Below are 13,011 nucleotides of genomic sequence, written 5' to 3' on the forward strand. Positions count from 1 at the left end.
TGAGAGGTAATGTGTGATAAAGTTCTCCTCTGTGTGTGGTTTGTAAGAAACAGCACACACGCACAGAGAATGAGAAATTATATGTGATATGAGATAAAGCTTTCCGTTTAATTAGATGCACGTTGAGAAAGGAAAGCTGTCTTTGTCAGACCCACGCCAGTCAGAATGGTCATAGCTTGGGAGAAGTTAATGCGATATTTAATATGATCCAGTAAACCATTCACAATAACAGGGCCATCCTACAAGATGGCATACACTTGCACGCACTTCTTGAAAGCTTCTCGTCCAGCTGTAAGATGTTGAAATATTTGTTGTCGCGACTGCTTCCTTTTTACTTGCTGGTCACAAACCCGTCACAATTGAAAAAATAATAAAATTGGTCTGAGAGATGATGCTTAACTTATGTCAGCCAGCCCACTCTTCAGCAAATCAACGCAAAACAAAACAAAAAAAATCACACTAAAACAGAAACTGCAAACCCACAAGAGCTCACAATTGACCATTTTATTCTTCAAGCGAGAGAAGCTATTAAAGCTTTTTCATAAAAAAAACTTCAACTCATCTTCCTCATCATTTGAGTAGATTAAAGCTGAATGCTGCATACAAGATACCAACCAGAGATCAAATCTTCCTTATTTACATATTTCTTTTCTTTATGTATACCACTAATTAAAATTATCAAAGCCATTACAAAGTAGTGTTCATCTTTTAAATCTCCGAACATCAGAACAAATGAGTGTTTACAGTGTTTATCACACAGGTCAGTTTGAATTGAGGATTGGCATTTACACAGTGTTTTCAGTTGTTATAGCGCCAATGTGGTACATATTAATTATATTAATTATTACTAAATGTATACTAGGTACTTTGTCATGCTTATGGTTACTTTAACATTCAGCATAGTGAAACTGGGATTGCACATAGTCAGACTGTCCTTTGTCCGTTCCTTGCTATTTCTGCAAACACAATTTAACAACTTAAACTCTATTTCTATCGTATGAGTGTGTGTGGCCAGTCTAGTTGTACCTGCTTTGATCGTTGTTTTCAGATGTCGGAAATAAAAATAAAAAGGAGAACAAATACCTATAAATCATTTCAATACAATGTAAAGACATGATAACACAAAAAAGAGTATAAAATATCAAACAAAGCAGAAATAAAACTAAACCTATAAGATGCTAATCTATACATTACTACCAATGCAACATCCAGCACAAAAAGTTATTTCACTAACGCTAAGAATACAGCGACCACTAAAACTGAACATAGCAGAGCAATGATTTACAAGAAATATAACAACAACAACAACAACAACAACAACAACAACAACAACAATGACGACGGCGCTATAAACAACGACTGGATTACATGATACAGCAATCTAGAGTTTGCTTCTGATCCAACCCTTCGACAACTTGCCAAAAGAAAAGTTAATAAACATTATCAGAAGCACTTTTTGTTTACTTTCAATCCATTCAAATAGCTTCTATCTTGAAGTAATTTTAAACTGATAAAGAGAAAGCAGTAGAGACAAAGAGTAAATACAAACTGTATGGGACATTTTAGTATAAAGGCCAAGCAATAAGAATTGTTTGTGGCTATAACTGCAGTGATTGACATAAAACAATAAAATTATATCTTTTTATTTCCTCATAGCCTTCTTTTTGTATAAATATTCTCTCAGTATTGAAATATATGATGCAAGGGATGTAAATGTTCGAAATATTGATATAATAGAGAAATACTGCTGGTGGTAAACGCGATCTTCGTCCTACAGGCAAGTGCTTTCATCAGATGAAGAAAAGGACGATAAACTGTGCCCTGATAAAATATCACGATATATAAAACTTTTTCAGAATAGTACCTACCAACAGATTCATATCTTTGAGCACAAAACATGCATGTTCTGATGTATGGCTACGATTTTTAAAACTCTTCTTCCCTTGAAAGTAAAAAGTCATAGTCAAAGTACAATAAATACTACACTCGTAAACATGACTTAATATTGCCTGTTTAACAAGAATCATAAAAATGTAATGCTGTTCACTAGAACAGAACAACAGCAATATTAGTCAAATAATTTAGATTGTTAAAATATCCACGTTGGTTCAAGGATCTGGACTATCATTATTTTGTTATTGTTCTTTTGGTGCATCTGTAAAGTGTTCTCCATTTCCAAGGTTGGGTTTACTATGGTTAGATATGAAAAGAAAATTATTTTAATTGTTCTGTATCTTTCGGTTAAATGAGTGTGACAGACTGAAACGAATCCTTCAGATGTATCAGACAAGGACTATCGAGATGTAGAGATCGTACAACGCAAAGAAGGTTTTATCCCATTTGATCGACTTTAGGCTAAATGTTTGTTTCAGGAGGTCAAATTAGTGCTTTGCCATCTTTTTTCACTATATTTGACCATTTTGTGATGCCATGAGATCAGTCAGTGCTGAGCTTCTTGTAGGAGCCCACCATGTTGGTGATGGCGTCTTGCTGCTTGCGGTCCGAGTCCTTGCCAAGAGTGTCGTCCACGAAGCCAAACTTGCTCTCCTTTTCCATTTTCTCGTCGCACTTCATCATTTCTTCAACCCAGCTCTGGAATAAATAACAAGTCACTAAAAAAGAAAATGGCACTTTGGAGTCGAACGCGAGCATCTGGGGCACCAAGAAAACAGTTTATTTTGTTATGTTGTAAGGAGACATCATGAAGAAAAAACAAGAATTAAGCAATTCTCTTTCTCTCGCTAGTCAAATTAATATTTTATACAACTCAGTAATATTGAGTTATATAAATTTTGAAGTTTACAGTCATGAAGTAATTTGGGTAGTGTTAATCATAAAGTAAAATAATTGAAATAATAAATAGAATGAATAACAGTAAAATAGTAGTATGGCTTTGACTAGATACACATCGCAGTCTGTATGGCTGCTGAGAATTTAAGAAACTCATCAGAAAGCTGACCCACAACCCACTTAGTTTGTTTTATATGTGTGTGTGTGTGTGTGTGTGTTTTCTGTCTGTCTGCACGCTTGAAATCGAGTGCATGCATACATTACCTCGTTGGTAGGCAGACCTGGCAGTGTCCCTCCATAGTCTACAGGTAAACATGACGGGTCAATGTATTCATGTAGCTTTTTCCAGTCGCTTCCAATGTTGTGGACCTAAAATATAGTTTTTGTCATCGCGTGTCAAGAGAAAAGTAAGGGAAATAGTAAATTTGAAATGAGGAATATTGACATTCTAAATGTAGGTGCAATCAAAACTTTGGTTGCAAAACGACCAAGTACCGACAATTGCGTCTAAAACAAAATCCAGGACGGTTAAAGCAGAAACTTTAAAGCAGGTCGTCATTAATTGATGGAAGTGCCGATGCAGTTATTGTTTACGAATGAACTTCAGATAGACTCATGATACTGTGAAACATTTACAGGTCTATAGGTTTGCACGTTTACTGACAGGTTCCAAGTCAAAGTTCAGCGAGTGTCTTACCCTTTGAGCTAGCTTGGATTTCAGGAATTGGGTGAAGAGGGTGATTACGATGTCAACGAAAGACGGCACGTTGACTAGGAGACACGCTTTAAACCTGGCAGGGAACGCATCCTGTTCAGACAAGAGAACAATAAAAATTCATATCCTTGATGGGTATATCTCCAGCACATAGTATTTTTTTCTCTTGCTACATGTAGCACCTATTATCGAGAAAATATCAGTAGCAATAATATTAGTCACAAATTATTTGAAACGGTTTTCCACAAGAGTATCTGATATTGCAAAATGTGCGACACTTAAGTACCCGTAGACCACTTCAAAAGGGTTAACAAGCATGTAAACTGAGACAGTACTATCAATTTTCTGTACTTTAATGACCCCGTGTTCTAAGTTGTCAATAACAATAAGTAGCCACGCTTTATTTGTTTATTTATAGCTGTCAGTAATTCCAAGGGTCATTATCTGAAGTGGTTAACAATCAGGAAGAACAAAACTACAGGCGTATGGTACCTGCCACAGTTTGGACACCCTCTTCGCAAAATCAAAGTTCATCATCATGAAGTGAGACATGGAGAAATCTCTGTAGTCTATCAGAAGGGTGAAGCCGCGAACCTGATTCTCCTCGTCCTGAGAACGTGAACGAACGGAAAAATAAAAATATCTACCAACCGATTCAGACTTAGTCTGTTCTTTAACTATTTCTTGTAAGATCGGGTACAGAACATGTTCAACGGTTAAAAGATAGTAAGAAATGTTGAATAGAAAAGACTTAATCCATCTGTGTATAGATATTGCACTTTGGAACACAGTTTCTTTAGCTCTATAGTTAATAAATAAAATTTCATTGTCAGGTCTGCTTCCACTTCATATTCTAACAACTTTCCTTCTTTTGTTGTTTCTTGATCGAAAGACGACTTTCTGAATTGCGGCCTAAATACAACTGTTGTAAATCCAACTTATAATATACTATCAACCTTAAATATTATTTTAGTGGAAAGACAAAGGAAATGTGGCATCTCCACACCTCAATCATTTTGTTCACGTTGAGAAACTCAACCTTGAAGGCCTCTTCTATTGTGTAATGAGACGTGTCTAGTCTTCCTAAAACAAAACAAGAGTACAGAGAGCATAAATAAACATTGGAACCACCGTGGAACTACTTTACAGTTGCTATACCAGTCATTCTGAGACAAATACTGTTAATTAAATGACTCAGTGCTATAGGTACAAAATTAGATCAATGCCCTTTAATTAAGCCTTGCACCATCTACTTCAAATATTTGATACCATAATTTGACAATAATCTGAAACTGCATTAACATTGTTTTCTTAAGCACTTGTGGCCTTTGCGCAGTTGTATTTAACAGTTTATAAACATATAAACAATTGTAACAGTATTATTACAGGTAATAAAACTGTGCCTGAGGGGATATTTCAAATAATAACGGTAAAATCTAAGTAGAAAGGAAGAAAACCACTGAAATTTCCTGAAAGGACAAACATAAATAAATTTATTCTAATGAGCATGGACAATGTACGTAGAGGAAATAATGATTTTAAAAAGTTGTAAAAGAAAGAACAATGAACAAGAAAAAAATGAGCAACAATAATAATAACAAAAATGTGATGACTACTATCACGACTATGACACGTGACACAGAGTTCACCCCCAGACATCCTATTTACCTGGGAAGATCAGGTAGATCTGACATCCCTCCCTGTCGCGGTGCGTGTGTGGAAAGGACATTGCTGACTGATACATGTGGCGGACACAGGATGGCTTGAGACCCGTGAAGATCTTGGGGTCCTCCTTGCGCATGCGATAATAGCTCAGGTACAACTGGAAGGCTCGCTCCTGGTCAAACTTCCGGGCGCGCAGAAACCTTAACAGAAACTCGGTGTCTGTTCGCGGCTGAAGTCCTGTTGGTGTAAACAGCAGTTTAAAAGGGTCGCTGAAATTTCTTGAATTTTGTCACTTTAAAATTTGATGACTATGTGACTTGCTGCTTGTGTTTAATTATTATTGTTGTTGCTGCTGCTGTTGCTGCTGCTGTTGCTGCTGATGGTGATGATGATGATTTAAATATGTACTAATAAAGAAATTTTAAAATTGTGTATATTGTAGAGTTCATGGTATTTCTACACAGACCCGATTCAACAAGTAAAAGTCACCAGAAAGATGTCTCAGAACAGAAATACGTTTTCACACTTTTGATTGGGCTTGGCAAAAGGAATATGTCAGAAGGAAATACAAATGTTTTCTAATATATTCCTTCCCAAAGATGTTCTGTTACAAGGTATAACACCTACCTGTATATTGCAGTATGCGTTCCCGAAAAGCTTTGACTTCCAAGATGCGAGTTTTTGGATTTTCGTTGAGTTCTTTAATTGCCAACTGAAGAGTTTCCTCCTTGAGTGTACACGTGTAGTCACTGGCCATCGTGGTTTCTCTTGTGTCTTTTTTTAACTCAAGGATATAATCCTGTTCAAAGCAATTGAAAAATGAAATTATTTGTAAACACATTGCAAAAATACTTTCGCTCACAAATTTCTGATTCAGATGAAAAAAAACCCTGCTTCCATAGACTTATATATTGCTCGAGGGTGTAGACAGGATTTCTCCTGTACGAGAAAAGAGACACAGATGAATAGCCAAGAGTCTGAAAGCTCACATTGGACGAATGGATTCAAGCTAGAGGATTCACTTGCTGTATCCTGTATGAGGGTAAACAAAATTAAGTCACAACTTTAATTCACAGTCCTCTGATTTAATATTAGCTGATACTGTATTTCAGCTTTAGAAAAAAAGCAAAGAATGCAGAACTGATGTAGATTGTTTCCTATTGATACACATATTCTTTCTTAAATAAAAATTAAACAAGCAAGCAAGCGGCCAAGCAAGTAATCAACACACCTACCCAACCACCTATCACTATATATCATGTCCGAAGAAACTTTCAAGAAGGTGAACACAAAGCACATGTAATCAACTTAGCAAGTCAGGGAACAGTTTGCACCGATTGCACGCAAGTACTAAAGGTCATGTACACAGACACGCACCATGGACCATGTAGGTTATGTATTGTGATGATATATCTGAAACACGCTGCTAACGACAAAGCACGATTAGGCAGTCACGTGACCAAGTGTGCTCTGGTATCCGCGAATAATAGCTGTTTGTAGGCGTCAGGCTTTCCGGCCTTTTCACGGTTGTGAGCCTAACCCGGCGCGATCAAGCGAGGCATGACCGTCTGGTTTAAAAGAATTCCTCTACCGATATATTTCTGACGGCCTTTTCAAAAGACTACACACCAAGTCTTGATGTGCTAATGTGAAGTGTGAGTAGAAAAAGCTGCGTGAATAGAAGAAGCATGAATAGGAGGGGCAGGTGTTGGGGACTGTACTTTTGGCGCCGAGCAAACAGCTATGACTAAGCAGAGAAAGAGGAAGTGGAGAATGTTGCAAGCTTTATTAAAGTCAATGGAAAAATACCTTGATAAAAAGAAAAAAAAATGAAGTACTCTCTCTCTCTCTCTCTCGATAACGAAATTTCAGTTCCTACAGTGTTGGATCACCGAGACTATAGAGCACGTTGAAGCCGAGACTTTAGGAGACGCCACCTTAGTAGTTGATGTCGAGTCGTTATTCCATAATAAATTTGCCATCATGATACTCCATACTATGGTTTGAAATTACTTTCGGGAGCACAGTTTTTTCTCACTTCAAAGAACAACCGTAAACACGTGACTGGCATGTTCATCACATTGTAGAGTCGGACTATCAGGCGTCTGATGAGGTGTACACCTTTTCAAACTCCGTCACATTAAAATTCCTCGACTAATCGAGAAATAGATAAATGTTGTTTACTGACTTTGTTGTCGTTACAACTCAGAACACATTTAACCTTTACCCAACAATAAACCTTTGTAAGATAAAAATGTCTGTCAGGCACGGATTGCATTCTGCACAGGTTTACATCACAGACCTGATCACAAGTTTTGATTCGAAAAATAAAGTTCAGATGAAACTACTCCAGCTCTTTCAAGAGCGATTGGTAAAAGAGTGCAAGTGAACAACCAGGGACTTGAGCGCGGCAATAAATTACCCAACTTGTTGTTCTTAGTGTTCCGTGTATGAGCTGAAGAAACATGTAAGACAATAATCTCAATGACAATACAAAACTACCCAAAATGTCAGAACACCGTTTGGTTAGTTTAACCATCGTATTTCACCTGTTAGGTCTTAGTCTACCTGTATAGACGCTACAAAAAGGCCAAAAACTTATCATTATAATCTTAGATACATTCAAACACTCTGTCTCACCCAATGTTGCACTTCTCTATGTTTCCCTGTCACAGGTGTACTTCAGTCACACAGGTGAGAAACTCTGTACTGGTACCGGCGATTGTTATCTGAATATGTGCATGCTTGCCAGCAATGCCACCCTTGCACAAACTTCGGCAAGCACTTTGCGTGAAAAGGATATTGGCTGAACAGAGGTGTGGGTAGCTGGGAAAACTTTTCCAAGCTTTTTTATATAAAAAATAAAATAATTACGACCCTGTTCTGTCAGGTATAATTCTCTTTACAAAGCTACTGGTGCGTGTCACGTGCGTGACAGCTGACGACATGTTCTCATGCTCTCCTTCTAAACTGCTTCCTTCCCTCGCTCTTTCTCTATGTCCTGTAATGTATGTGTATGTGTGTAAGGGTTTTTTAATGTACAAACAGGGACTCTGCAAAGTAGGATGTAACCCTTTACTAACCCTCTCTTTCCTTTTCTCTCTCTTTCACACACACATTGGCTTGAGCTGAATCGTTGGTCGGAGAAAGAGAAAGGTGAACAAAAAGGCGAGAGCTGAAAAAGAGAATGACAAATGACAGACCTTTATTTACGAGGGTAACAACCCTTTTACGTCTAGCCCTCGATCTCAGTAGAAACACTATATTAATTCAAAACAATCTATTAAAATCATACATGACATTAGTGAAAGGTATAAATATAATATATAGGAACAAGTTATAGGAACCTGTACCGTCGTTCTTTATCTCCTACAACTTGACCCCACGCCACGACCTAAGAGTTATTTCGGAGGACACGGTGACCTCGTGCGGAACTTAACGGGAGGGTTCGCTGACGTCAGAACACAAACGACTTTCTCCAGCAATATCAACCCTTCACCACAAGTGTTGAGACCTGCACACCAGCTTCTGGCATTCAAAGGTCGCTATGAAATAGTCTTTTGTCAGGCAACCTGCTGCGCGACATTTTAACTGCCATGCAGGAACACGTGCATTTCTACATGGCTACATGCACCCACTACACGTGGATCTGTAGCCGTCTGTAGTCACTTGACTAACCTGTGTCTACTTTCTCACCCGGCAAGATTAAACACGTTATCAGTTTTTTCCCAGAAACTGTGGACCAGCGAGCAAAAAGTTATTCCGTTTGTGCTTTCAAAAAGTCTCGTGTGGTTAACTACTTCTCAATAGAAATAATGCAGTGTGTGTGTACATATATATAAAGTCTTTTATGGAAACTAACCTATTACTTTGATCCTAAAAGGTATGTTTTCATTTTAAATAAACAAGACAATAACTTGTTCATCCTGCAAAGTTCTGAACTTATCTTTTACTACAACAAAAGCAATATTGTCATAAAAATTACGAACAGTTTATACAGTGGTTACAGACAGAAAGACAAATTTTTAACTAAGAACTGACAGAGAGGCAGACGAACAGACACAAAGACACACACACACAGAGAGACACACACATGCACTAAGAGAAAATGACCGACAATACACCATCTACCTTGTCCTTTCTAACTTCGTTGTACATTTTTCATTAAAATATTGTTAACGTGGGTTTCCTTGTATAGAGGACACACACACACACACATTTTTATTATACTTGCTCTAGAAGGTAAGTATTTAGTTCGTATAGCATGTGCGTGCAACACTCAGAGAGGCACAGGTAGAGCCTGGCCCTCAGCTACCTGCCGCCACTGAGTCGCGCTCACTCCGAGACCTGTCTGCACGCACACGATCATAACCGACTTAGCGACACTGTGACTGGGACTACATTGATTGTGTGCTTTGTACAGACATTATGCAGGGTGAAGCTTGATCTTCCTTGGCAACACAACACCAATTGAAGTCCATACATCGTATAAAATAAGTCCAAATATATCTCTGACGGGAACAAAAACTGAAAGGAAGACATAGTTGGCAGAGAACTTTTCACCCAGGAAGACCGTGTGTTACGCAAAGCTATTCTATTATACCTACATATAATATACAGTAAAAAAAATAATGATATCATACATGGACGCTTCAATTTATTATTACGTTAACCAAGTATACCTTATATCTATATAGTAAAATAATTAATGTGATATGATATGTTTGTAATATTTACAGGCGTCCTAATCGAGCAGACATTTTAGATGTCTTTATATCTTTGTGTTATCGCCACAGGGCCACCTGTCAATGGGAGAATTTATGGAGCTGAAACTACACACACACCACGCAATGGCCCCAGTGTGTAGCTAGCTGTGTAATATTCTGACTCTGATATATATATATATATTCCGCTATAATCAATACGGATATTACACATTTGCTATGCAGAAATTCAATGTTAAGACAAGATTTTTTCATTACATTAACCAAGTTATATACATAGTACAATAATAATAATAATAATAATAATAATAATAATAATAATAATAATAATAATAATAATAATAATAATATAATAATAATAATAATAATAATAATAATAATAATAATATAATAATAATAATAATAATAATAATAATAATGTGTTTTGTATAGCGTTTTTCTCCACACAAAAGTCATGCTCAGAGCGCTTTACTAAAAAGAAAAAAAACACAAACATAATATAATTTAAGACGCATGAATCGAACAGATATTTAAATTTATTCTTATCTCTGATTCATCAATGTGTTGATATCTGTACACGGCTATCAGTCAACAGAAGCATTCATGAAGTTTTGACTACACAACACACACCGCGCACTGACCCAGCGGTGTTGCTGGCTGTGTATTATTCGTACACTATGTAGACAGCTGATATGTATATATACATGTATATATGTATAGCTATAATCAATACGGAAAATACACACTTGCTGTTCAAGGTTTTGAACAGTTTTTGTTCTCCAGTATTGCTTATTATACTCATTACTTTACACGTTACTCCGGGTGTCATTTTTTGATCGGGGTAGTGCAGTAAAAAAAGAACCTACTCACCCGAAGACGCTGGTTGCGTTTGATCAAAAAATAACCGGCGCAGGAGTGAACCCGTCAAGCAAAGAGGAAGCTGTGGTGCAACAGGCCGGGTTCATGCCTGCTAGGAGACTTATAAGGGTGACAGTCCACAAGCTTTGTGTCAATGAACTTTTGAACGAATGACTCACTTTACCTCACATCTTGAATCTTCCGAGCGGAAACTCTGTTCGGGTAGAAAACAGTCTCTGATTGCAACAACGGTAATCGTAGACACTTTGCGGCGATTTAACTAGGGTTTGATTTCGTACCCCTTACATTTATAGATTATCAGCGACGAAGTTGAAGATCTTATGAAGTCATCTGAACTGTCATCAAAAGCACATACCGTTAAGGACATAAGTACCTACCCAATTCCCCTTTGCTAAATTAGGAAAGTCGTTTTAAAACCAGTTTAGTCCCGTGTAGTCTTCTTTTCAGAGCAGTCCATAACCTGGCCACTTTGAAGTGCAGTATCCAGAAAGGTTGATGACAATGACCCTTGTTCAGCAGGATTATGCTGGCATGTAGTGATTTGTTGCTCTGTTGGCAATTAGGATGTAATCCCGGAATGACACGAGAGCGTATTGATTCGTCTAATACATAAAATATACATGGCAGTAGGTGGTCAAGCGGTATTTTATTTCTACAATGTTATAAATGCAAAGAAAAAGTATTTTCTTTAATCCTCTCTGAGAGAATAAAAATCTTTAATTACCTGTATTTGTAGTAATTTCGTTTTAGTCCAATAAGCAGCGTTTCTCGTTGGAAGGGAAGGATTGTGTCTACCTTACTGAAAGAGGCCAGAGCAAAGAGTTCGCATAGCTGAAAGCAGGTCAGGGGTCTGAGTAGAACAACCCACAGGGAAGGAAATAAGGACACACGGCAAATGACAGAGAGGGGAATAGCCCCCCCCCATTCCTTTTCATAGCCCCACCCCTGGTATCGCGATGGGGAAGGAGGAAGGGAACATGCACGTGATCAGAGGGGCTTTACCCATGGAGTGGAGGTGAAGATACCTAGGGGTTGCTAGAAAGCTGACAGAACATACAGCTGTTATGAGCTTGTTACAGAAATGTGAATTGTTATTATAAACAGCACACCTAAGATTAACCGGTTTTTGCGTGGTTTTGAGCCCATTGGGATTTACGGGAAAGGAGTTTTGACCTTTTATGAAAACCCGGATGAGAACAGCAATATTCAAAGGTATGGAGTAGAATATTCATTCAGGTTTTGGAAATTAGTACCTAACGATAAACTTAACTCAGGTTTAGTAATTTTGCATTTAGTTTAACCTTTAAACTCTAGAAGTTTCAAGTAGGCATTCAGACATGTTTGTCAGGTGTGTGTAAGGATCTGCCAGGTAAATATAGAATTGTAGACGAATACTTGTTTTGCTCTCAAAAGATATTAACAGACAATTCTTTCAACTGATATTTGACTCCCACTAATAGTAATAATCATCATTTAAATCATTATTATCATAACGGTAATGTACTTTTTACTGTTATAGTGCACTTGCCATCCCAGAAAGCTTAGCTCAGTGAATTTGAGAGAAGAGTGAGTCACAATCACTAAATCAAACATATTTTTATTAGAGAAATGAATAAAAAGCAGAAAACCACAACAGACCACGTACGAGAATGGAAATCTATAAGTTAACAATGAAAACATAACAGATGGTGAGCTAACAGGAAAATACAGAGAGCAGCTCTCCTCAGACTATATAATCCAATCAACCATCACGAATGTATTAACCAAAACGAGCTTGGGGACCCTCTTGCTCAGCTGTGACACTTGCCAGACATGACCAGAATAACAAAAATAGATTTTATTAGAAATAAAAGTTCATGGTTCGTGTCTACACTTCCACATATTGCACTTGGTCCAGGACAGTCAATATTCGCTGTAATGGTGACAAACGCTAAACGTTAGGCCAACGGACTGCTTAGTCCTTCACTTTCTAACAAAAACGCACACACGCACATGCATGTACGGAAGACATTAATGTTCAGGATCAGACTTTCTCCCTTCACTAACGGTCGTGCTGATCAAGACTTTATGAAAGTGCCTCTGTGTACACAGCGTGACCTTTGATAAACTGACACATCACTTACACAACAAAATGTGTCCGTTATTTCACGACACACCTCTCGTTTTAAACGTCTGATTACGGTTGGTTGTCACTCTACCATAGCTTAGCGCCTGCACAGGAATACAACCTTCCCCCTA

At 37.6% G+C, this 13,011-nt stretch overlaps 1 protein-coding gene across 5 annotated transcripts; it reads right to left on the bottom strand.

The window, feature by feature from the left end:
• Positions 1–489: 489 nt before the first annotated feature.
• LOC112562388 (alpha-tocopherol transfer protein-like) lies at positions 490–11,640 on the bottom strand. Of its 5 annotated transcripts, XM_025235632.1 has the most exons (9): positions 11,498–11,606; positions 10,765–10,964; positions 5,798–5,969; positions 5,174–5,407; positions 4,512–4,588; positions 3,998–4,114; positions 3,488–3,598; positions 3,055–3,159; positions 490–2,592 (listed from the first exon to the last, which is right to left on the bottom strand). In XM_025235632.1, the coding sequence occupies exons 3-9, from the start codon at positions 5,925–5,927 to the stop codon at positions 2,437–2,439; spliced, it is 930 nt and encodes a 309-aa protein (XP_025091417.1). In that variant the 5' UTR covers positions 5,928–5,969; positions 10,765–10,964; positions 11,498–11,606; the 3' UTR covers positions 490–2,436. The 5 variants fall into 5 exon arrangements, with proteins under 5 accessions (XP_025091417.1, XP_025091419.1, XP_025091421.1 ...); XM_025235634.1 differs by lacking the exon at positions 10,765–10,964 and having other exon boundaries at positions 11,498–11,640; XM_025235636.1 differs by lacking the exons at positions 10,765–10,964; positions 11,498–11,606 and adding an exon at positions 8,045–8,142.
• Positions 11,641–13,011: the final 1,371 nt, after the last annotated feature.

This window comes from Pomacea canaliculata, linkage group LG4 (assembly GCF_003073045.1).
Source record: "Pomacea canaliculata isolate SZHN2017 linkage group LG4, ASM307304v1, whole genome shotgun sequence".
NCBI classification, from domain to species: domain Eukaryota; kingdom Metazoa; phylum Mollusca; class Gastropoda; order Architaenioglossa; family Ampullariidae; genus Pomacea; species Pomacea canaliculata.